This window comes from Macrosteles quadrilineatus, unplaced genomic scaffold (genome assembly GCF_028750875.1).
Source record: "Macrosteles quadrilineatus isolate MER2022 unplaced genomic scaffold, UCM_ALF_1.0 Scaffold_2__2_contigs__length_208266976, whole genome shotgun sequence".
Classification (NCBI taxonomy): Eukaryota; Metazoa; Arthropoda; class Insecta; order Hemiptera; family Cicadellidae; genus Macrosteles; species Macrosteles quadrilineatus.
Window position 1 is genome coordinate 32,122,908 of NW_026542595.1, and position 23,128 is coordinate 32,146,035.

Below are 23,128 nucleotides of genomic sequence, written 5' to 3' on the forward strand. Positions count from 1 at the left end.
ACAAAATACTCATACAACATTTTATGTTGTAGAGTAAAAAATGGCTCTGAGTAGGTAATAAATCACCCTCAATTATTATAACTGATACCACAATTTGTTATCTCTCAACTTATCTGTTGGATACTTTAGTAAATAACTAAATTCCTGGGTGTATACTTGTATGAAAATCTAATATGGTCTGATCATCAAATACAAATTAGCTTGTCTCTGGCAAAAGTATCGTTTGGTCTGAGGGTGGTTTTAAGGTCTTCAGGTTTGCCAGCAGCTCTTACTGTGTATCATTCTTAGTTTATGTCTAGGACTTTCTATGGTATTATCTCATGGGGCAGCTCCCCCATTGCTGATAATTTTTATTTTACAAAAGATTGCCGTTCAAATTTTAGCTGATACCAGACCACGTTCCTCTTGCCACCCCCTTTTTATTCAGATCAGTGCCGGATCTAAGGTACTTCCGGCCCTAGGCCAAATTACTTGTGCGGTCCCCACCCCCCAAAGCGACATCATCATCATCACCCACGATTGCTGACGAAATCGTGGACATCTCCCCTAAATCAAGGCAAAGCCATCTTAGACACCCGCGAACATGGCTAAGTCATGAACATCTCCCACAGCCCGCAATCACTATCGTCATTATCGCATCATTATCGTCACTTGCAATTGGCAAACTGATGGTAAAAAAATTTTTGTTCTAAAATAAGTTTTATTTTTTTATTTGTATTTTTTTTATTATTTGTTTTCTGCGCCCTTTTATTTGTGGTAAATCCAGCACTGATTCAGATAAAACTCTTGACAATTTATGCAGTTTATATTTTTCAATTGTGCATCTTATATATTAAAAAAAAAATGTTTTTCTTTTCCGACTACGTTTGGCTCTTCTATCCAACCGATTTTCATGATTGAGGCCTCAAATTGAAGGTATGCACGCACAGATTTGCCATCAAGCATCGGCATATAATTATCTATAGTATCTCTCGGTTTATACGTAAACGAAAATTCAATTTATATTTATGAAACATTACTATTTTTAAAGAACAATTTTGAGGAATTCTGGAAAAATTATGATTTATGTGAGAAGAATTATGATTTGAGAAAATTACAAATATTTTCTTCTACTTTCCACCAAACAAAGTTTGATGAAAAACATTTTTATTACAACGGAAGAAAATTATTTAACAAACTACCAACTATAGCCCAGGCAAATTAGACATATGCTCCCCAAAAAATCGTCTAAAGTTGGAAAGTGTTTTTATACCTTTTGGGGGTCCCAAATAAGACTCCTGTGAGTTTGCGACGGATTCTGACGTCTGCTTAAGTTTTGGGAGTCGAAAAACTATGAAAATTTTGCACTTTTTTCAGTTTTTCGCTTGTAACTTCTAAATAACGAATCCTAAGGAAAATGTTTTTCAAAGGTGTCTTTTAGTGCATTAAATTCCGCGTCGATTGATGTTAAATACGTCAAAATCGGCAGAGCCGTTTAGCCGCTGTAGCTGTTCAAAGTTGGGATATTTTCATCAACATGGCCAAAAGGTTGATTATTTGACCAGTTTTCGACTTATAACTCCTAAACGACGTATGCTATACAAAAATGCGCCTGTACCTAGTTAGTTTGGAAAACATAAAATTTTGCGTAGAATTATGATTATGAATGACTAGATAGTGGTTTATTTCATGGTTATCATCCAGAGGTTCATCCAAGAATGTGTGAAGGGAAGGGTAGCAAGACCCCCCTATGCAATTTTAAATCTAATATTGTTGAGGGGGTTACAAAAATTCTAGGATTCGTCCTAAGCTCCCATTTATACGATCCCATCTCTGGACACTCCGGAATGATGTTAAGCGATTCTAATATATAATAAGATATTACAACGAGAAAGATTTTATTAAATATAGCAAAAATGTTATTTTTTGGCTTAATAAACGAAAGATGATAATGGGGGACGGATGTACATAGTTTTACTATGTATTTAGCCTATTAAAAAAAACTATTGGGATTTTTCGTTGATTTTACCATATAACTTTTCTACTTCTCATCATTGGAATCTTAAGAATAAGGATTCATTCTTTGCTCTTATTGGTCTTGCCACAAATGGTGACATTCGGTACCATCTTTTTCGATTATCGAATTAAGATAATCGTGCCCCTTGCAAGTCTTTCAGACAGTAGTGCATTATATCCCTGCATTTCATATGGAGCGAGAAAATGTAAACCTTTTTAACATGTACACGATGGTCGAGATAGGTAGACGGAGTTGAGAAGTTCTCGCCGAACCGGTGGATTAGCCGTAGTGATGGGAGTTAACCCATTGACGTTAATTTTCCATACCTATCCCTCTGAATAAATTACAATTTTAAATGAGCTCTAAAGGATTGGTGGATGAGCAGCCCCTTTTGTTAAAATCAAAGTCAAAATTAGTTGAAAGTGTCCTCTAGAAGAGACCAACCCTCACTTGATTTGGATATTTTCTGCTCCCAACCATGTATAGGGCCAACCTGCTTCTGCAACTTCGCCAAGCGTTGTAACCCGTCAGAACACAGTGAGATCCACATTGATTGGAGTAAACAGCATGAGTAGTTTTAGGCTACATGAATAGTTAGATTTTCGACTCTTCTACATCACGCTTTCTTCATCAAACTGCGCTAGTGGGTACGGACCTATTTTTAATCCAAAGTATGATTCAAATTGAGGCTTGGATTTAATGTGGAATATCACGTACTGACTGAGGGGGCAGATTCTTTTTTAACCTTTGCTGTTGCCATCACAGCTCGCGATTAATGTCACCACTACCTTTTATTCTGCACAGTTAATGGTCATTATAGGCTTAATCCAGTAACCTAACGCATTTTACCTTGCATGAAATGGGGTAGTAGGTTTCATTTTTTTATGTTGTTAGTAATAGTACCGAGATGCTAAATCCAAATTTTCGACCTCGGCGACCTTCCGGATCACCTCCAAAAAGCTTAAAAATCGGCGGAATTTCGCACTATTTTTACGTTTGTGTGATTTTGACCATGAAGCATCACTTTTTCATAAAGAACAACCATAATCATTTTTAAAGTACATTAAATTACCTATCGTTTAAGACCAAAATAGTTTTTACAGGCCTAATAGTTTTCAAGATATGACTCAGCAAACAACGGCTAAAATTATAAAATTTTGAAAATTTTTAAAGTTTGGCTAACGTTAACCCTAAAGCATAACTTCCACATTATTTTTCATTGAAACAAACTCAATTACTTTAAAACTACATTAAGTTACTCACAATTTAAGACCAAAATGGTGATTATAGGCCTAACACATTGAGAGATATGACCCTTCAAGTTTCATAAAATCTTCCATAAATGTTTGTATTTTAAGATTCAAGCTATTCAATTTGGCCAAATTTTATAAAAGAACCATAATAACAAATAAACAAATTTATTTCATTTCAACATTATATTGTTTTATAAAATAAAAACTGTTAAAATGGAAACAAATCTATCGTATCTATCTACATAAACACGCACGTACATTGTTACAATATGGTTCTCGTGGATAGAACACATGCCTGTGTAGAACGCTATTTATTGTATTTTTATTGTCGCGGGAGCAGGTTGGAGAACACTGAGGGCGATGGCGTCTGTGATTAGATGATCCTTGTACCTTTGGACATGAACTCGTCCTGTGAGGGTATCAGTTGAAGATTGACTTGTATGACTAACTTGAGACGTTTGGACGTGTGAACTATAATTTAATTTTTCATTCAATTGAGACATGGGTAATGGTGAGAATCAATGTGTAAAGAAGTGCTTTAATTCTTCATCCGACTGCTTTAGAACGCATAACCTGTGAAACAGTGTGAGGGGCGAGGGGGTTAATAGTCACCTTTCTATTGCCATCAGTCACAGTATTAACTTCAGAAGAAAGAGATACTACTTTATTCTTAATTTTGTATTTGACTTATTCATATTTTTCTCATAAAACTCTCAACATCACTGCCTTGTCAATATCTCTAGCCATTGACAGTTTCCCTCCAACAATTCCATTGCTTAAGAACATTATAACATCAGTATTAGGGAATGGAGGGTGACGAAGTAACCAGTCATACAGCTTCTCTGTATTCGCTCCAACTCGAGTGACTCGTGAGGGTCTCATTTCTACATGCTACTCAGTTGTATTTGCCTTAACATTGCAGTAGGCCTACTCCTCAACTTCAGCACTTATATTCTACAGATAAATTATATCAGTCCTAGTGTCCATCGGGTGAGCACGCGGTGTCAGTTATACCATGGTCCCGACTCAAACCTACATAGCTTTTCATTAAACAAATGAGCACCTGCTCTATAGTCATGTCTGTCCAAACTCCCGTCTAGAACTTTTCAGAACACACAATGGTGAAGAACCCGTTGGTGGTAAATAGCTGGTGTTTATTGAAATTCATTTTGTTTCCTAATTTCAACATATTCTGCAGTTACCGATGCAAAAACTTGGCATAAAAGAAGTAATATGTAGCATTGCAGAACGACAGCAAAGTTAAAACCTTTTTTCACTGTCGCCTCTTCATTATTTCTATCAATTCCTCTTGATAGTAGGCCTATGAACATTTGAATTACAATAGATTTATTCCATTAAAAACAACTTATAATCTGTTTTTTAATAAAATATAAATTTGTTTATCTTATATATTACAACATTTGTTTTTCTTTTCCGAGTTGGTTTGGCTCTTCTGCACGATCGATTTTCATGATTGGGTTCTCAAATTGAAGGCATAGATGCCAAGTTTTCACATAAAGCATCGGCAAATATTTACCTACCGTATTAATCGACTGAAACACATAATTTGATTTATTTTCTAACTCTACTCCAATTTAAGATGTACCTTCACCAGTTATAATTTTACAATCCTATATATTTTAATCTAAGAACCTTCAGTGAAATACTGGTTTTCTTAAGCTATTATTCAAATCGGACGAGTTTCGAGCAAACGCAAGGTGAACAACCAATATAAAAACTATTTTTCATAAGGATTTTATATATGTAAAATTTATAATAGCTGCAGTATTTTTAATGGTTTTATGTAGGTTTTAGACTAAAAATAATCAGTCAATTTTAGGATTTAATTTTAGATATTTATCGTTTGAATCATTTAAGTTCAAGATACTGTATTACTCAAACAAAAATCATAAATTAGATTATTTCTACGATTTTATATTTATTTCAACGCTGCAGAGCAGCATGGGACCTCTAGTATTCTTATTATGGTTCTTTTATAAAATTTGACCAAATTGAATAGCTTGAATCTTAAAATACAAACATTTATGGAAGATTTTATGAAACTTGAGAGAGTCATATCTCTCAATGTGTTAGGCCTATAATCACCAGTTTGGTCTTATATTGTGAGTAATTTAATGTAGTTTTAAAGTAAATGAGGTTGTTTCAATGAAATATAATGAGGAAGTTATGCTTTAGGGTTAACGTTAGCCAAACTTTAAAAGTTTTCAAAATTTTATAATTTTAGCCGTTGTTTGCTGAGTCATATCTCGAAAACTATTAGGCCTGTAATAACTATTTTGGTCTTAAACGATAGGTAATTTAATGTACTTTAAAAATGGTTATGGTTGTTCTTTATGAAAAAGTGATGCTTCAGGGTCAAAATCACACAAACGTAAAAATAGTGCGAAATTCCGCCGATTTTTAAGCTTTTTGGAGGTGATCCGGAAGGTCGCCGAGGTCGAAAATTTGGATTTAGCATCTCGGTAATATTACTAACAACATAAAAAAAAGAAACCTACTACCCCATTTCATGCAAGGTAGACCCTGCTTTTTATAACAAGGTTACTGGGTTAGCTTGCCTATTCACGATTTTCTTGCAAGCTGTGCATTTCCATTATGCTTTATACATATCTCGCGTTGATGCTATCATACTGCTGAGCTGATTGACATGAGCGAACTATTTTCAGTACAGTACATGGGTCGTGACACTGGAACTATTTGATGAATTTCTTTTAGCGAATTTTCCTATAGGGAAGTATTAGCGAATTTCCCTATAGGGAAGTAGCTATTACCGTAGGTGGCACGGTAAGACCTAGACCCGGGACCGATTTACTTTTTCATTTTGATGTCCAAAGAGGCCAAAAACACCATTCGTTCAAATTTTTATATATGTATATATATATATAGACTTATATATATATATATATATATATAAGGATTCATTCTTTGCTCTTATTGGTCTTGCCACAAATGGTGACAAGATATATATATATATATACGTCCGTGAACGCGATAACTTGAGTAATTTTTGTCCGATTTTGATGAAATTTGGTTTAAAGGTGTAAAGCGGGATAAACTTGAATGAGTTCGCGAACCAGCACGATCGGACCATGAGAACGGGGCTTTACGGGGGGTTTTATGGGGTAAAAATTGGTTTTTCTCACTTTTGACCCTCAAAACACAAAATTTCCCGATTTCTCTTTAGACCTTTTTAAAGAGCTTAAAAAAACAAATAATTTAGTATATAAAAGTATTTTTGTTCGATTATTAGTAACGGAGAAAATTAAAAAAAAATGTAAATTTAAAATTCCCATGTTATTCTTATGGAGAATATTGTCAAATGTTGTAGTTTGCTTGTTTATGGATATATTTTTATCAAACTTGGTAAATTTATTTATTTTGTACTAAGCTATCAATATTTTACTCAAAAACACACTTTATTAGTTTCCTTGTAGCAGCAAACCTAGGTACTCGTTAAACCTAATGTTATTAAAATGTATTTAACTGAAAATCAATTCAGACAAATGGAAATTCGCTTAGTCGGCAGGTTTGCTGCGGCGGGGGTATTTGATCCCACCGTATCCGTGGAGTTTATATTGTCAACTTGCTGATAATATGTTTGAAGAGGTGATCCCACAATATACCTTAACTTGATGGGTGGCATTCACTGCAATGGGCCTGCCAGCGAACCATCGGGCTAGGTCCACATCATTGATTCCCCTATCTCGGAAAAAGCTCTCTACAGTAAGATGTTGCTCTCATGAGCACTTACTTGTTCATAGGCCATGCTGCACGATCCATGACGTCACACTAGTGGATAGATTCACTGCCATATCCCCTATGTTTTTGGTAATTAGGCTGGTTGTTTGCCAGATTTCAATGGTAAGATTTTAAACTTGACAAGCATCTGATCTAGTCTTAACAATCAATAGCGGTTAAATGGTGATGCCGATCTTAATGATTTGGAAAACATTCTACGCAGACGTTTATGCTCTTCAAACTAACTACAGGAACATTTTTTCTATAGCATGCGTTAGAAGATGTAAGCCAAAAACTGAAAGATGAATACAGGAATAGATCGTATATAATGGGTGGTTGGGATGAATCCTAGAATTTTCGGAACCTCAGACAACAATATTAGACTTAAAATTACATAGGGGGTCTTACTCTCATCACACCTTATTAGATAAACCTCTAGATGACAATCATGGAATAAACCACTATCTAATAATTCATAATCCATTTAAAGACAGGATCTATGTTGTTACCAATTTTATTAGAATTTCCCAACTTTAACTTTAATATTTTTTTAAATGAAATGGCGTCCATACAAAGTAGGTAACAATCAATTGCCGTTATTGATTAATAAAAAAACATTATACGCAGAATTTTGTGTTTTCCAAACTAACTACAGGTGAATTTTTGTATAGCATGCGTCGTTTAGGAGTTGTAAGCCGAAAACTGGTCAATTAATCAACCTTTTGGCCATGTTGATGAAAATATCCCAACTTTGAAAAGCTACAGCGGCTAAACGGCTCGGCCGATTTTGACGTATTTACCATCAATCGACGCGGAATTTAAAGCACTAAAAGACACCTTTGAACTACATTTTCCTTAGGATTTGTTATTTAGGAGTTATAAGCGAAAAACTGAAAAAAGTGCAAAATTTTTATAGTTTTTCGACTCCCAAAACTTAAGCAGACGTCAGAATCCGTCGCAAACTCACAGGAGTCTTATTTGGGACCCCCAAAAGGTATTAAAACACTTTCCAGCTTTAGACGATTTTTTGGGGAGCACACCCTATTTGATCTAATTTGCCTGGACTACTAATATTCAAAACTTAAAATTACAGTATAAGAATACAAAAGAAAATCAAAACAAACTGAAAATCCAATCTACTCTATAATAGGACTTCAATGAAAAATGCATCAAAATTTAAAGAGTTTTATTTAATACCATACCTAATTATACTGTTGATACAATTTATATTGTCAAGACAATAAAGTATTTATTTATTTAATTCCTTATAGGAAATTAGGTTGCTAAAAGCAAACATAACCTAAATGACATTTACATATTTATATCTAAAAACAAAACGGTAATCTGAGTGTTGTTTTAAGTTAATTATGGTGGTAAGACAAAGCTTGTAATGTAAAGCACAAACAATCATTGTCGCTCTCAAATTTATGGCCACACAAAGCTACAAATAGCATACAAATAGCTAATAAAAAAATGTAAGGACTATTTTATCCTCTTGTGTCCTTATTCCCAAGATGATTTTATAAATTAATATAGTTTTAGGTTTTATGAATTTATTAAAAAAAAGGTAATATAGCATAAGGTATTATTTTGTTAGTAAGGTAGGATTCACATGGCATTATGTTGGCATTTGTCACTATCTTGTAAACATTGATATGACGAATAAACATTACATTTCATTACAACATTGTGATGTTTAGTTACACGCTTATATTAATTTTTTAAAGCTCTAAATTAATTTTGTGGTTTTTTATATAAAAATGAAAACACAATGAAAATAATAAATTTTTGAATTGATGCAATCAATTAATAAATTGGTATGGTAAATATTTTGTCAATTTTCATATCTAGAATTTTTTTATGAATTTACATTAGACAAAACATAATTATTCAACTTATTCAATCTAGCAATTTTTCCACTCACTTTATGTTTAGACAGCCCTGGGGAGAATAGTCTAGTCTACTCATCCCAGAACTGGTAAACATCTAGTAAAAAAATCTACATACAGTAGGAGTAGAGTCTACTCATAACTAACTGGGGATAACCCTGTTTGGATTAGCTGGAATTAGGGATAAGCAGATTTCTCTAATAATTTATCATCACAGTCGCTGGTTATGTTCTCAGTTTGGCCATGATTGAGGGAAACAATGATGATGTCTCTGCGATCATGGAAGATGTCCACGATTTCTCTATGGCTGCAAAATATGTTCTTTATTTCGAGGTGACTGTGGAAGAGATTCCCGATTTCAAGTTTTTTTAAAAATAATTTCACCCTGATCACACTGAGCTTTTGTTTTCGTAATCCCACAGAGCTCCTGCACTGATGCACGATCGATAATCTTGCCACGTTCATTGGAGATAATGATGTCCCTGTGACCAATGAATGATTTCTTGTTTATGCCAAGACTGCGGATGTTCTCCATTTCATGATAACTTCATACTAACGTCATAAAAATTAATATCTGAACTTTACTTTGGATTATGTTTATTTTTTTGAACAGTGAGGTTGGGAACAGTGGAACTCTATAACTGTTCCTTAATAAATTGATGAAACCAATAAGTATAAAATACTGTATTATTCGTTTATAAGTATACACATGAAATAAAATAAAAGTATATTTATCTACATTTTCGTGTTGTAAGACATAAATTAATTAGCTTTAACATAGTATTTTTTACTTTGGTAAAAACATATATATTATTTACCTCTACAGTACTCCATGTACAATCATCCAATTAAAAAAGGGGCTACCAGGATAACAATTTGTAACAGCCAAATGGAGGGTTAAATTATTGTCATAAGTAATAAATTTCCTGACATAATAAAACTGACCGTATCTAATACGATACCTTAATGATGAATTTCAATAAAATCATCAATTTTATGCAAAGAAATATAAGTTAAAAACTGTATCCCCTATGTACAGTTTTTTAAAACTAAAGTAGGTACTTCTATCCAGTCACTATACTATTACACAGACGTATTATTTTTCAATTGAAAATTTACAAATTTTATGTATTCATAATCAAACATTGTAATGTTTCATGTCACCCCATTCATTACTTAGTTACAATTTTATTTTCTGTGTTCAACAATGTATTTTGATAATACAGTAGGCTATTTAATACTTTATACTTTAATACTTTTCTTTGAAATGGCGACACTTACTTGTCTGTGTATTATTGTACTTTTCTTGTTATTTGAGTTTACATAAAGTGCTATTAATGCCCCATCACCCCTCAGAAAATCACCATACTTAAATAAAGTATTTATTATTGACCCATCGAAATCATAAATTGGGTAGTGGTTTATACAATTAAATAATTATGTAAAGCCTGATAGCAAAAAAAAAAAAAAAAAAAAAAAAAAAAAAACGAAAATCTTGAGCCTATTTCAGAAATAATAATAATAATGTCATCTGAGGTACAAAGATAGCTATTAACCTTCCTAGTTGTTACTCTCCAACTGTTAAAAAACTGTAAACACCTGTACTTATACAGAACAAGACATTTTGCTTCAAGGATATATTTCTTGCCGGAGCAAAATTGAATGCAAATAACTTAAATGACAATAACTTATTCCCTATTTTGGAAATTGGATAAAATTTAACATACAAAAATAGGTAACTTGCAAGGCACATGGTTGAATGTTGAACACATTGTCACGTTTTTAAATACGGTGTCAAAGAAGATTTTAATTGATACCTTATATCTACAAATCTGCATAAAATTATAAGCTTGCTCAATAAATTGGAATTATAGAGACCCATTGAGGTTAAGAATTATGTAATTAAAACCACTGATTTAGCCTAAAAATATTTTATGGGTACTACGTAAAATTCTCATACAAGCTTTTTAACCATACATCAGTTGATAGCTACCTACTTCGTGTTTCAACCACATTAGGTTAACAGTAATCGTGCATGAATTTGCTTGATGTAATTTGTAACAAGGACCAATTTAAATTAATTGACTGATCCAAGATTACAAAAGCTTCAACCATCTATAATCTAGTATTGAGAAAATCACCAATGAAATAGCTGTAGTTTTATGAATGTACTGTAGTTTTTATTGTTTGTATATTAAAATAAATCAACGTTTCTAGAGTAATTGATCGGCTAGCCGATTAATCAGACCATTTTGGCTAAGTCAAAGTAAATAGAACTGGCGGGTCACAGTCATGTTTTTAAATAGGCCAGCTGATATTATTAAAGCGCCAGTTCTATTTGAGTTGACTTAAGTCTTTTACTTGGTATAGACCTCAGTAGTAGAGTCTCTTTGCCATCTTTACCTGGTAAACTAGAGTGAGCAAGAAGAATCCTGCCAAGGGAATGTATTTGTTACGAGTTGGAGTTGCTGGCTGTGGTTTAATAAATAACATGTGCTATAGTTCTACAGCCACATTCAAATTCCTTACAGTATTTAAATCATTTCACAATATCGCAAAAATTGGCTAAACTTTACAATGCTTAAGTAGTTTTTTTATAAAATAATACCTACATACAATATATCATCCACAAGATGGGCAGGGTTTGTGGATAGGACATTTCAAGTGTGTCAAGATGAATCCTTGTTCGAATTGGTCTTAATATAATAACTGTTAGCAAAATCAACTCCTAATATAGAATATAGTACAAATCAATAATCTAAGAATCAATATCAAATCATATCTTAAGAATAACATAAACTATTTTAATAAAGAGGTAGTAATTCAGAAAAACTAAAGGTGTATTTAACTGGTCATTGACTATAAAAAATCATGAACTAAGTATCAACACAATATAGTAACTACAGTATACGAGTGTACCTGTTTTTCTATCATAGTTTTATGAGAATATTTTTCAAATTTGTTTTCTGACCCGTTTTCAAGCTAAATACAGATTACAGCCACAAAAGTAAATAATGTTGGCTGGTTGGATGCAGTAATTGAGCTTTTACAAAAACTTAAGTAGGAACAATGTGGCGGCCTAAGAAAAGAGGAGTGTTATACAATAGCTGAGTGATGTAAAATAGGAACGGGTGATCGGCAATAAACTCTTGATCTGGGGGTGGCTTTGTAGGCAGAGCTGTGAGCATCATAACCATCCCTGAAAAAATACATTAACATTTACAATGAGACAAACATGTTGTATACTCATCTGGTTTGAACAGGGTGTCCTGTGTGTGTCAAATCAAATGAAAGGGGGTGTTTTTTAAATCATGATTTGACAACTGATAGTATTTTACAGTACCGTAAGGTATGTGGCCTACTGTAGATATGGGATGAGAGTGACTAACCAAACCCATGTGAAATAAAGCGCAACATGATATTAAAACAATCACACAATGTTAAGACTAAATTTTGATTGAATAATAACAAGAAATTGTTATATGATTAATTGTACGTTCACTTTACATAAAAATACAACTTAAGTTTTTTACGAAGGATTAAGACCAATATTTGGGCTTAGAATTAACAATAAACCTCAGACAATACAAAAATATGTCCAAATATTAACATATCGTCCCATAATGAATGGGATCTTCTTTGCAGGGATACCATTACAATTTTGAAAATTTCAACATACAAAGACAGTTTTAGGTGGTAAGTGATATAACACAGTGTGTCTTGTTTTTTTTTCTCAGAACAAAAAATAACGTGCTAGCAATGCCTGGTATTTAATTCATTCATGCAATAGGTACCATGTATTGAAACACAACTACCATAAGGAAAATATAGGTGCAACCATGCAATGGTACTACAATGCACTACTCTAAGGACATGATAAGCTATTCAAGCAACAAAAGTACCCTACTAGTACTTCAACATGGTAATTTGGTAATATACTTTTTGTTATCTTTTCATTACATAATATCTGAACTGTATATCAACGGTAAAATGTTTTATAAAGGGTATAAGCTCATACTTCTGAAATCAAACACATCTTGAAGTCATAACAACTATTTTGTCCTTTTGTTTGTACATAGATGAAACACCTTCTATGTATGAAAGTGAAACTGTATTTTATTAATTTGTTTGATTTTATAATCAAGACAATAATAAAATAAAATATTGCTTTAATCAACCATATTTTATAAATGTTGCAACAAATAAATTTCAATGAGGGAAGATAAGACATGTTGCTACACACGCCAAACTTGTATTCCTAAATTGGTCTTATAAAATTGTCACTTGGGTTTGAGAAGACATTTCTCATTGTTATACAGAACAATGTTACAATTACATGTAACCATAATCATTGATAGAGTACAAAGTTATTATTATTACGATTTTATTTTACTTAGGAAATAATACAATGAATGAGAGCTCTGAGCTTGAGTACCGTGGGATGAAAACCACTAGTTAAACTATTGTACAGTGTCCCACCTCCTTCTGAAGTCATTGTGCAAGCAGCACCCATCAACACCCTTTAATGGAGATATGAAATCATCCTTGGATGACTCCACTAATTCAAACAACACTTTTTTGAACTGATGGGTAATATTGGGCCCTTGGCAACAAAATTAAAAACATCTCCTGCTTGTTCTCCAATTATGAAAAAAAACTGCTATCTTGGCATCTATAGTTAGTTTGCAACTTACCTACAGTATAGTGGCAGTTTTACTGATCATCTTTCTGACAGACTCTTCCAATCTCTTGGCCAAAATACTTGTTTTCTTATACATAACTTCATTTGCTGAAATGTGAGCAAGCAAGGCTTGGGCATGTCCCATTCTTTTAAGGTGAAAGTGGGTCTTGGTCTGTTTTAAAGTACTAAGTTATGTAATTTGGTAAAGTTTATTATACCGTTGTGTCAATTAAAGTTAACAATTAATGTAAACTATGAAAAGTCAACTTGAATGTGTATTGCAGAATTAAAGCAACGCACAACTGTTAGGAGCACATTCAATTATGTATGGCTAGAATTTAAGCTGGCTACTTTCTTAACTTTGTTTCATTGTATTACACATACAATTCAAGAAAGGTGTAAAGTAATATTGTTCATTCTGTATGTATGTGCATAACATCTCATTCCATTCTACACTTGTATTTGGAATGAAATACACCCAGTTGTGTCACCATCTCAATTGGTATGTATTATAATAATGTAATAATAATACTATATAACGATGCAAACAGAGTAGCCCTACCACTGTTAAAAAAAAACAATGTCTTATGAAGAAAAAAAAATACTGATAATTAATTACACTGGATTTTTACAAGAGTCATTTTTGATTCTATAAGAACCTTGAAATATTGGTAAAAAACAACTTATCATTTGCAGTCTAGCATGCACTAGTTTATTAGTCCTCTTATTTATACTACAAAAAAGTGGGCTTTCTACAAACAAAATGTTCATTAAATGAAAATCTCTACAGTGAGTTTGAATATCGACCGAAAAATAATACTAAATTATGTAATCTTGATGTGATGAAAAACAGGAATGGATGATCGGCAACGAAGAGTTGATCTTGTGATGGAGCCATTACTAGACAACATCCAAATGCCACCAAAGCTGTACAGTACATAACATTGTTGTTGCCGTTTTAACTACTGTTCAAAACAACATTGAACCATTTATAAGATCTATGTAAAAAAATTGACCTTTTAAAGGTAAAATACTACCAGACTGTCAATTAATATAAAATGTAGAAAATTCCTAGAAATATTATAAATTTGCATTTCCCGTACTTGATTTCATTGGAAAATGTGTTAGGTAAATAAATAAGGTCCTTTTACTCTTAGATCCATTTCTTAAATAGTAACTACAGTAGTTAACTTTACAATGCATAAGTTTGTTGCAATATGGAATATCCAAATTGTAATAAATTGTTTTCGTGATAGGTTTTAATGAAACGGTATTGCTAAAAGAGAATGTTGGTCTGTGATATTTGCCAAGTTTGATAAAAATATATCCATAAACAAGCAAACCACAACATTTTACAATATTCTCCATAGGGATAACATAGGAATTTTAAAATTACATTTTTTTACATTTTCTCCGTAACTAATAACCGTACAAAAACACTTTGATATACTGAACTATTAGTTTTTCAAGCTCTTTATTTAATGCTCCGTTTTTAGATCTAGAGAGAAATTGGGAAATGTTGTGTTTTTACAGTTAAAATGAAAAAAAAAAACATTTTTTACCCCATAACCCCCTGTAAAAACCCCCGTTCCCATGACCCGACCATGCTGGTTTGCAAACTCATCCAAGTTTATCCCGCATTACACCTTCAAACCAAATTTCATTACAATCGAACAAAAATTACTCAAGTTATCAAACACATTATATATAACTCAAATGATGTTATTGGCCTCTGGGGACATCAAAATGAAAAAGTAAATCGGTCCAGGGCCTAGGACTTATCATGCCAAGAACGATAATAGCTACTTCCCTAGAGGGAAATTTGCTAAAAAGAGCTGGTATTAGGTTCAAACTAGCTTACTCCACTATGACGGAAGCTATTTGGAAACTCTCATATCAGAGTATGAATCTGGTTATTTCAGTTATTACAACAACCAAATGGTTAATTTATTTTTGCTGGTTCATAACAGTTAGTGCTTGTTAGGATGAATTTTCATGACAAAACAGATTCAGCAAAAATGACACGGTATACATAAGTTACACTATCAATAGTTATAATTAGTGTGTGAAGTGAAGGCAATTTGCACTCGTTTTACACATTATATTTTCCAACAGTTATTATACAGCATGAAAATAATTATACTCCGCGCGCGATAACTTTTCACTTGGGGGGTCCGCGGAATTGGCTAACTCTGGAACTCGCTAACCCCATGTTAAACGCCCTATCTTCAAATTTGGTCGATGAGAGGAACTCGCTAACTTGTTCGGTTTCGGAATTGGCTAACTCCGGAACCCGCTAACCCGCTCTAAAGCCGGGTTAGCGAATTCCGTCCTCGTACGGAAGTCGCTAACTCGGTCCCTCGGCGGAACTCGCTAACTCCCAATCAGAAGCCTCGCGGGCCGTCCAATGGGAGCCAAGCACGAATATTTCTGGCCAGTGTTGCCGAAAGTGTAGTACCTATATCGTATCGGTACCATAATGTCGTATCCTACGATTAATTAGGAGTAAGAGCAACGCAGTCGACCAAATAAATATATTTAGAATGGATGTTTAACATTATTCTTATGATTATTAGGGTGGAAAATGCATTATAGTCTTACCATAGGCTACCAACACATGTAAACTTTACATTCCATTGTAAAATTTGAAGTTCGTTTTTCGTGTCTAGTTCATGTCCAGTGACACTGATCGCTAGTGTCGACAAAATTGTGTTTCTATTATTTTATAGTTAACTTCATGATTTGTTCTTTACTGTTTGGTTATACTGTATAACTAGGGGACGTGTTATTAGTTGTGATTAGAACGTTTTATTTGGTTAAACGAGGTTTTAAATTACTGAAAACAAGAAACAATTGTAAACAAAACACGACCTCTAAAGACAGTGCACCGGACAGAACTAACAATACAAATGTCTTCAGATGATCCATAAGGTTGAGAAATGTACTAATATAAGGGAATATGTTTTATATGTGGGTTTCTTACTTAAATAGTAGCTTATTGGTATGCAAAAAGATAAAAATGCACATTTAATTTGGATATATGTTATGAAATATCTATTTTCTTAGTCCGCCATTTGTTTCTTTTATTCGAATAAATACCATTTTGTGAACTTCTGCAAATAAAATTATTGAGTTCGTATTTTATATACTGGGCTTGTAACCTTAAATCATAAATCATAATAAAACGTTAAACGTCATTACAGAATTACATTGTAGTGGTAATGTATTTTTAAATAGAGCTATTGAATTTAAATATTTATCAATACATTATAAAGTGGTAGGCCTAATGTATTCATGGATTGCATTAAAAGTTAGTCTATGCATAAATACAACTTGTAAATTTCTTTTATCGTAGGCTATTAGTGTAGAACCCGGGTCATCCTCTTAATTTTGTTGAATTAATATTAATTTTACGTCTTTCAGTAGGCTTACTTTTTATAAGTCTGGAGTTTTTCTCCAGGCTGGTTCTAAATGGACCCAGGCGTTCTTGTTTGTTACAATTCTTATGAATGGTGGCCATAGCTAAAATTACTTGATCTTATCCAAAAACAAAGCTGTGTAATGTGTATTGTGTAGCTCAGTACTGGGGAACGGTGAACCGAGCAATGGCTTGGTATAGTTTATATCGATTGTGAAAGCAATATAAAGGAAACCCAACACTCAAATCAGAAAAATCCGTCAATTCGTTTATTAAGAATCGTGAATTAAAATAACCCTATCACGTTTTATTATATGAATATTATATCTTCTCCTATTTTTTACTAGTGCTTAAGTGTACAATCTAAAAACGGTTTTAAAACATGTAACATTATTGCAAAAAAATGCAACACATTTTAGAATTAGGCAACTATTTACTAGTAGTCCTACAATGCTTTGGTTCAAACTATTAGGCCTAGATAAAAACTTAGTCTATGTCATCATATTTGTACACGTAAGTTGGACGGTTCAACGACGAACATTCAATTTATAAAATCTATGAATTAGTTATGAAAGTTACGATGGTTGATGACTGTATTAATTAATGGTTTTGGTTTATTACGACATTACAATTAAATCTGTTTTCCGTGTTTAAGAACTTGCGTGTAATTTAGCTTATTTTCGTAGAGGTTTAATTATTTATTACCAATTAAACTAAATTTTGAATATTTTTCATATTCTATTATTTTCTTTTATACTGATGGCATTTATATTTAAGATCGAAATCATAAACATTTAACTGGCCATCGTACAGTTTAATAAAAAACACTTTTTCATGATTTTTTAATTGTCTTTTAATTACGAGTACTTTGGGCTAGTTATCTGTTAAAAGTGGAATTGATAACAAAAAAAATTACATTTACTGTATATAGACACTGACATTTTGAAATACGGCAGTGTACGATTATTTTGTCGTACAAGGTTGGCAACGCTCCGAGCAGTGGGCGCGGCCGGGTTAGCGACTTCCAGAGTTAGCGAATTCCGCCGCGAGACAAAATCGAGTTAGCGGGTTCCGGAGTTAGCCAATTCCTGACTGAGACGGTTAGCCAGTTCCAGAGTTAGCCAGTTCCGCCACACGACCGAGTTAGCGAGTCCCTGAGTTAGCCAATTCCTACGTCTCCACTTGGGACTTGCACAACTTGGCAACGCTGCAGGGCTCGCTACCCCATCCTATACCTGTCACATGTCGAGCCAAAGCGACAAGAAGCGGGCGCTCCCCTCGGTGGTGCGACGTTGCCGATACAAAATTCACACGGAACACCAAAAATCCCAAGTGAAAAGTTATCGCGTGCGGACTATAGTCTTTCAAACACTAAACAACACGTTTTAGAAATCCAAGCGTTGAACGAATTGAGAAACACTTCAACAGCTGATCGTAGTCGTAGTATCTTTAATTGTTGCCATTGCCAACCTATATCCAAGCGTACACGGATTACGTGCATAATAAAAGCACAATGTTTTGTGTTGTTTGGTTGGAATACTGGAGTGTTAAAAAAAAAGAGTGCAGCAAAAGTAAAAAGAGTGTGGCACAAGTAAGTACCGGTAAATGCAGCAATTAACAACTTTCTGTATATAACCAGTGCAAGGAAGCCCACTTTTTCAGGTGACTGAAGGAAAAGAAATTTGGCTAGTCTGCAGACAGAAGTTAGAAAGATAAAAAGGTAGTATAAAAATAACAATAATAATTTTTTACTCATTTATGTTATATAGAATCTTGCTTAACAAACTTTTTGTTTAGAGACAAATCATGCATTATATTATCAGTAATGACGAACTAGGCATATACAGGACCTATACTTTAGATGATAAAGTGTCTATGTGGATAACAAATTCATGTTACATAGTGTTGTACAGTATTGCATTAAAGAAAAATAAATTCAGTTACTGGGATGAATATATTTATTCAACTTGTAGAAAATGTATTAAATAAATATAACAATACATAAAACCATTTATTGTGGTTTATATACACTTAAAAAAAATTTAATTATTAAAAAAAAATGCTCAAGACTAAATATTTTTCATTGGCAGACTATTTAGAGGGCTGCTGGAACGAGGTGTGAAGAACCTACCCACTCCATCTAGCTCAATTTTTGTTCGGGGTAAATATTTTTTTTCTCTTTTATATTTTTGGAAAGTTGTAGTTGTTTGTACATGGTTTTCACAAAGTCCAAACATAATTTAAATTAGGAACCCTATTAAATAAAAGTAGCAAACATATACAGAATTTTATTGTAATCTATTATTTAACTGTAAACTCACATAAAAAACAAATAATTTAAATTACTATTAATTTTTAACAATGTTAAATCCACACAAAACCAAGCATAAACTTAAGCATATTAGTTGTTAAAATAAATAACATAATAATTTCATAACATGTGTTATTATATTTCGTGAGACCTTTCTTTGGTAAAGTATAGATTGTTTAACTGCTTACTAATTACTACAGAGGAACTGAATAGCGGCCGAAAAACAAAGCATTGTGAAATTGTGATGTGATACAAAACAGGAATGGATGATCAGCAATGAAGAGTTCATCTTGAGGTGGAGTAACCAGCATACAACATTCGACCATTACCACAGCTGTGTACAAAATACAATTATTATGATTTCTATACTTACAAAGCATTTAAGACAGATCTGATATTAGTTAATGGGGGTATTATTATTTAATGTTCAAATATTTGAAACTCATAAAATATATAATAGTTGTTACTTAGCAGTAAAAGAGTACTCTGGCTACAAGTTTGCTTCAGGTTCCACTGTGTAGATATCCTAACCTTGTCTGACCAAGGGGAACTACAAGAAATGTATTGAATTAGAATTGTATAACCTCTTGCTTTCTAATGCATATTGATTTAAGAGAAATACTCATTATCATACACAGTGTATGTATCTTACTAATATTATAAATCTGAAATTTTGTGAGTTTGTGTGTTGCTCAATCACGCCTGAACTACCTGGATTGGGCTGAAATTTAGCATGATGATAGCTCACATTCCCTATTAACATTTATGCATATTCTTATCTCAAAAATCCTTTCGGGCTCCGCCCCAGTAGGTCTGTAGTTCCCCATGTTAACCTTATGAGTATTCATATTTAAAGGGAATTAAAGAATTTAGTCAGCTGTTTCAACTTTACAAGTTGGTTCTATAATATGAAATAGCATTAAAAAGTTATACGGTTTCCCAACAGGGTGCAGCACTATTATTATTTTGTTTGTGCATATATGACAACTAAGCAACAACAAAAAGCTGTGATACACAATGAGAACTATCAAAGTAGGATTGTTCACAGTTAGGTTTGAGTTTTTAATTTAATGAATAATTTGTGATATTGTGCGAATGTTTGATAATTTTTTTTTTTTATTGTTTAGGTGCAATGGTAGAACATTATGGCAATGGTAGATGTGTTATACTATATCATACCGTAAATTTATGAACAAAATTTTTTCAAACTGTGTCTTCCCCCCATTGCAAACGCAAAGCTTGAGTATAACTGTATAACGTACGAAGGACGGGTGCTCTGCTAGTACATTATATTTAAAAAATCAGTTAATACATATTATATTTTTTATCTATGATATTATCCTGTATAAAATGCAATGCACTATAATTTACATAGTGCTTAAATTCCTAATTAAATCTGTACAAAATTATTATAAGGAAATTTATGACAACAATGTTAAACCAATATTCAAGCTTTTATTTTGATTAGCATTACATTGAAAACTTAAATAAAAAGCAAATATTGTACAAAACAACAAATCTCTTAACAATGTCATGTCCACACACAATCAAACCTACTTCACCTGACCTGATCTACCTGTGAATCAAACCTTGTCTCATATGACTTTTCTTTGGCTAAGTTAAGATTGGTTGAATCCCAAATATTTACTACAAAGGCACTGAAAATCTGCCAAAGAATAATTCAGAGTTGTTGGATTTTGATGTGATGCAAAACACAAATGGATGATCAGCAATGAAGAGTTCATCTTGAGATGGAATCCAACGCGCACGTTTTGTGAAAACGATAGCTGTACACAAAATTAAAATACTGTAGTTATGATTTAAATACTTACATAACATTTAAGATGAATTTGATAAAAATGGCTTATACATGTTATCATAAGTTATAAGTTAACTTTTACTCCTAATTTTTACATTGTTTTCATGAGATCCAACTCATATCAAATCAGAAAATTTATTCATTGAAAGATACAACTACAGTAGAACCATAGATGAAGTAAAATAAATAATAAACATACACAGTGTATTTATCTATAAGTATAAAAGAGGATGTTTGTATATATATTTGTTTGGCAGTGATAAACTCAGACACCGCTGAACCGATTGCCACGAAACTTGGTACATACGTGTAGAATTTCATGGAATAGATTTATACACCATCAATTTCGTGATCCGTCCAATCGGCTCCGCCCCAGTGGCTCTGGAGTATCCCATGTTAAACCTTATGAGAAATGGAATTAATGAATCTTAACAGCTGTTTCAATTAAACAAGTTGGTTCTGTTCTATGATGTTCAATAGCATTAAAGTTACAAGGATTACCAACAGGGTGCAGCACTATTATTTCTTTTACATTTATGACAACAGCTAATATGTAACCAAAAGGTGAGTGAGTATAGCGAACGAACTTCAACCTGAAGGCAAGTGAGCGTAGTGAACAAACTTGAACCAGGACGTGATTGAGCCATGCGAACGAGATCATCTTGAAAATTAAGAAGTTAAACGGGGCAAAGCCCGCGGGTTACAGCTAGTACATTATATTTCAAAAAATCAGTTAATACATATTATATGTTTTATATATGATATTATCCTGTATAAAATGCAATGCACTATAATAATTTACATAGTGTGTGAATGTCTTATTAAATCTGTACACAATTAATATCAGGAAATTTATGACAACAATGTTAAACCAATATTCAAGCTTTTATTTTGATTAGCATTACATTGAAAACTTATATAAAAAGCAAATATTGTACAAAACAACGAATCTCTTAACAATGTCATGTCCACACACAATCAAACCTTGTCTCATATGACTTTTCTTTGGCTAAGTTAAGATTGGTTGAATCCCAAATATTTACTACAAAGGCACTGAAAATCTGCCAAAGAATAATTCAGAGTTGTTGGATTTTGATGTGATGCAAAACACGAATGGATGATCAGCAATGAAGAGTTCATCATGAGATGGAATCCTCAGCGCACAACATTTTGTGAAAACGATAGCTGTACACAAAATTAAAATAATTATAATTTCAATACTTTCACAACATTTAAAATAAAATTATTAAAAACTGCTTACAGCAGTACATGTTATAATAAGTTATACGCTCTCCTTTGCTTATAATTTTACAATGTTTTCATGAAATTTAACAATGAATTAAATGAATGAATGAATGAAATAATGTTTTTTCCACATAATATACACAATGACAAAATACATACTTTTTAACGTTACACTTACAAAATATAAACTAAAACTAAAATAAAAAGAAACATTTCTGTATTACCTTATTAAGATTTATTTTTTTAAGAAAATCAGCAGACATAGGCAAGTGCTGCCTGTGCGTCTACTGGGTTGCTACTTAAAAAAATTAGTAAACCAAATCATAATGGAATCAATCAATCAAATGAAAACTAAAACAACATTTGCTAAAAAAATATTAGTTTAGGGAGATACTTATTATTTATTTATTTATTTTCCAATAATGACATAACATAATATTCAGACCAAATTAGGTCAAATCAGGAAATTTATTCATTGAAAGATACAACTATATTCAAACTTTTATTGTGCTTCAAACTACACTGAAAACTTACATAAAAACCAGATATTTTATTTTAAAAATCAACTTCTCAACAATGCTATATCTACGCACAATCAAACCTCTTCTTATGCAACCTTTTCTTTGGTGAAGTATAGATTGCTGAGATGTTACAAGCATATGGCGAATAAAGCACACAAGAGCCAATATGATGTTTTGGGTAAGGGTTACGTTACCAGGAAATGAATACTTGGAGATGGTTGGAGGTGAGTCATCAT

At 32.7% G+C, this 23,128-nt stretch overlaps 1 protein-coding gene across 6 annotated transcripts in view; it reads right to left on the reverse strand.

Moving 5' to 3' along the window:
• Positions 1 to 10,382: 10,382 nt before the first annotated feature.
• LOC128986080 (serpin B6-like) overlaps positions 10,383 to 23,128 on the reverse strand; it is a 96,431-nt gene continuing 83,685 nt past the window's right edge. The window contains exon 8 of one of the 6 annotated variants that reach the window (XM_054406194.1): positions 10,383 to 12,096. In XM_054406194.1, the coding sequence (XP_054262169.1) occupies positions 11,954 to 12,096 (143 nt within the window). In that variant the 3' untranslated portion in view covers positions 10,383 to 11,953. Of the gene's footprint in view, positions 12,097 to 19,275; positions 19,642 to 21,992; positions 22,312 to 23,128 lie in introns of those variants that run through there. The other 5 variants (XM_054406198.1, XM_054406195.1, XM_054406197.1 and 2 more) reach the window with 5 other exon arrangements.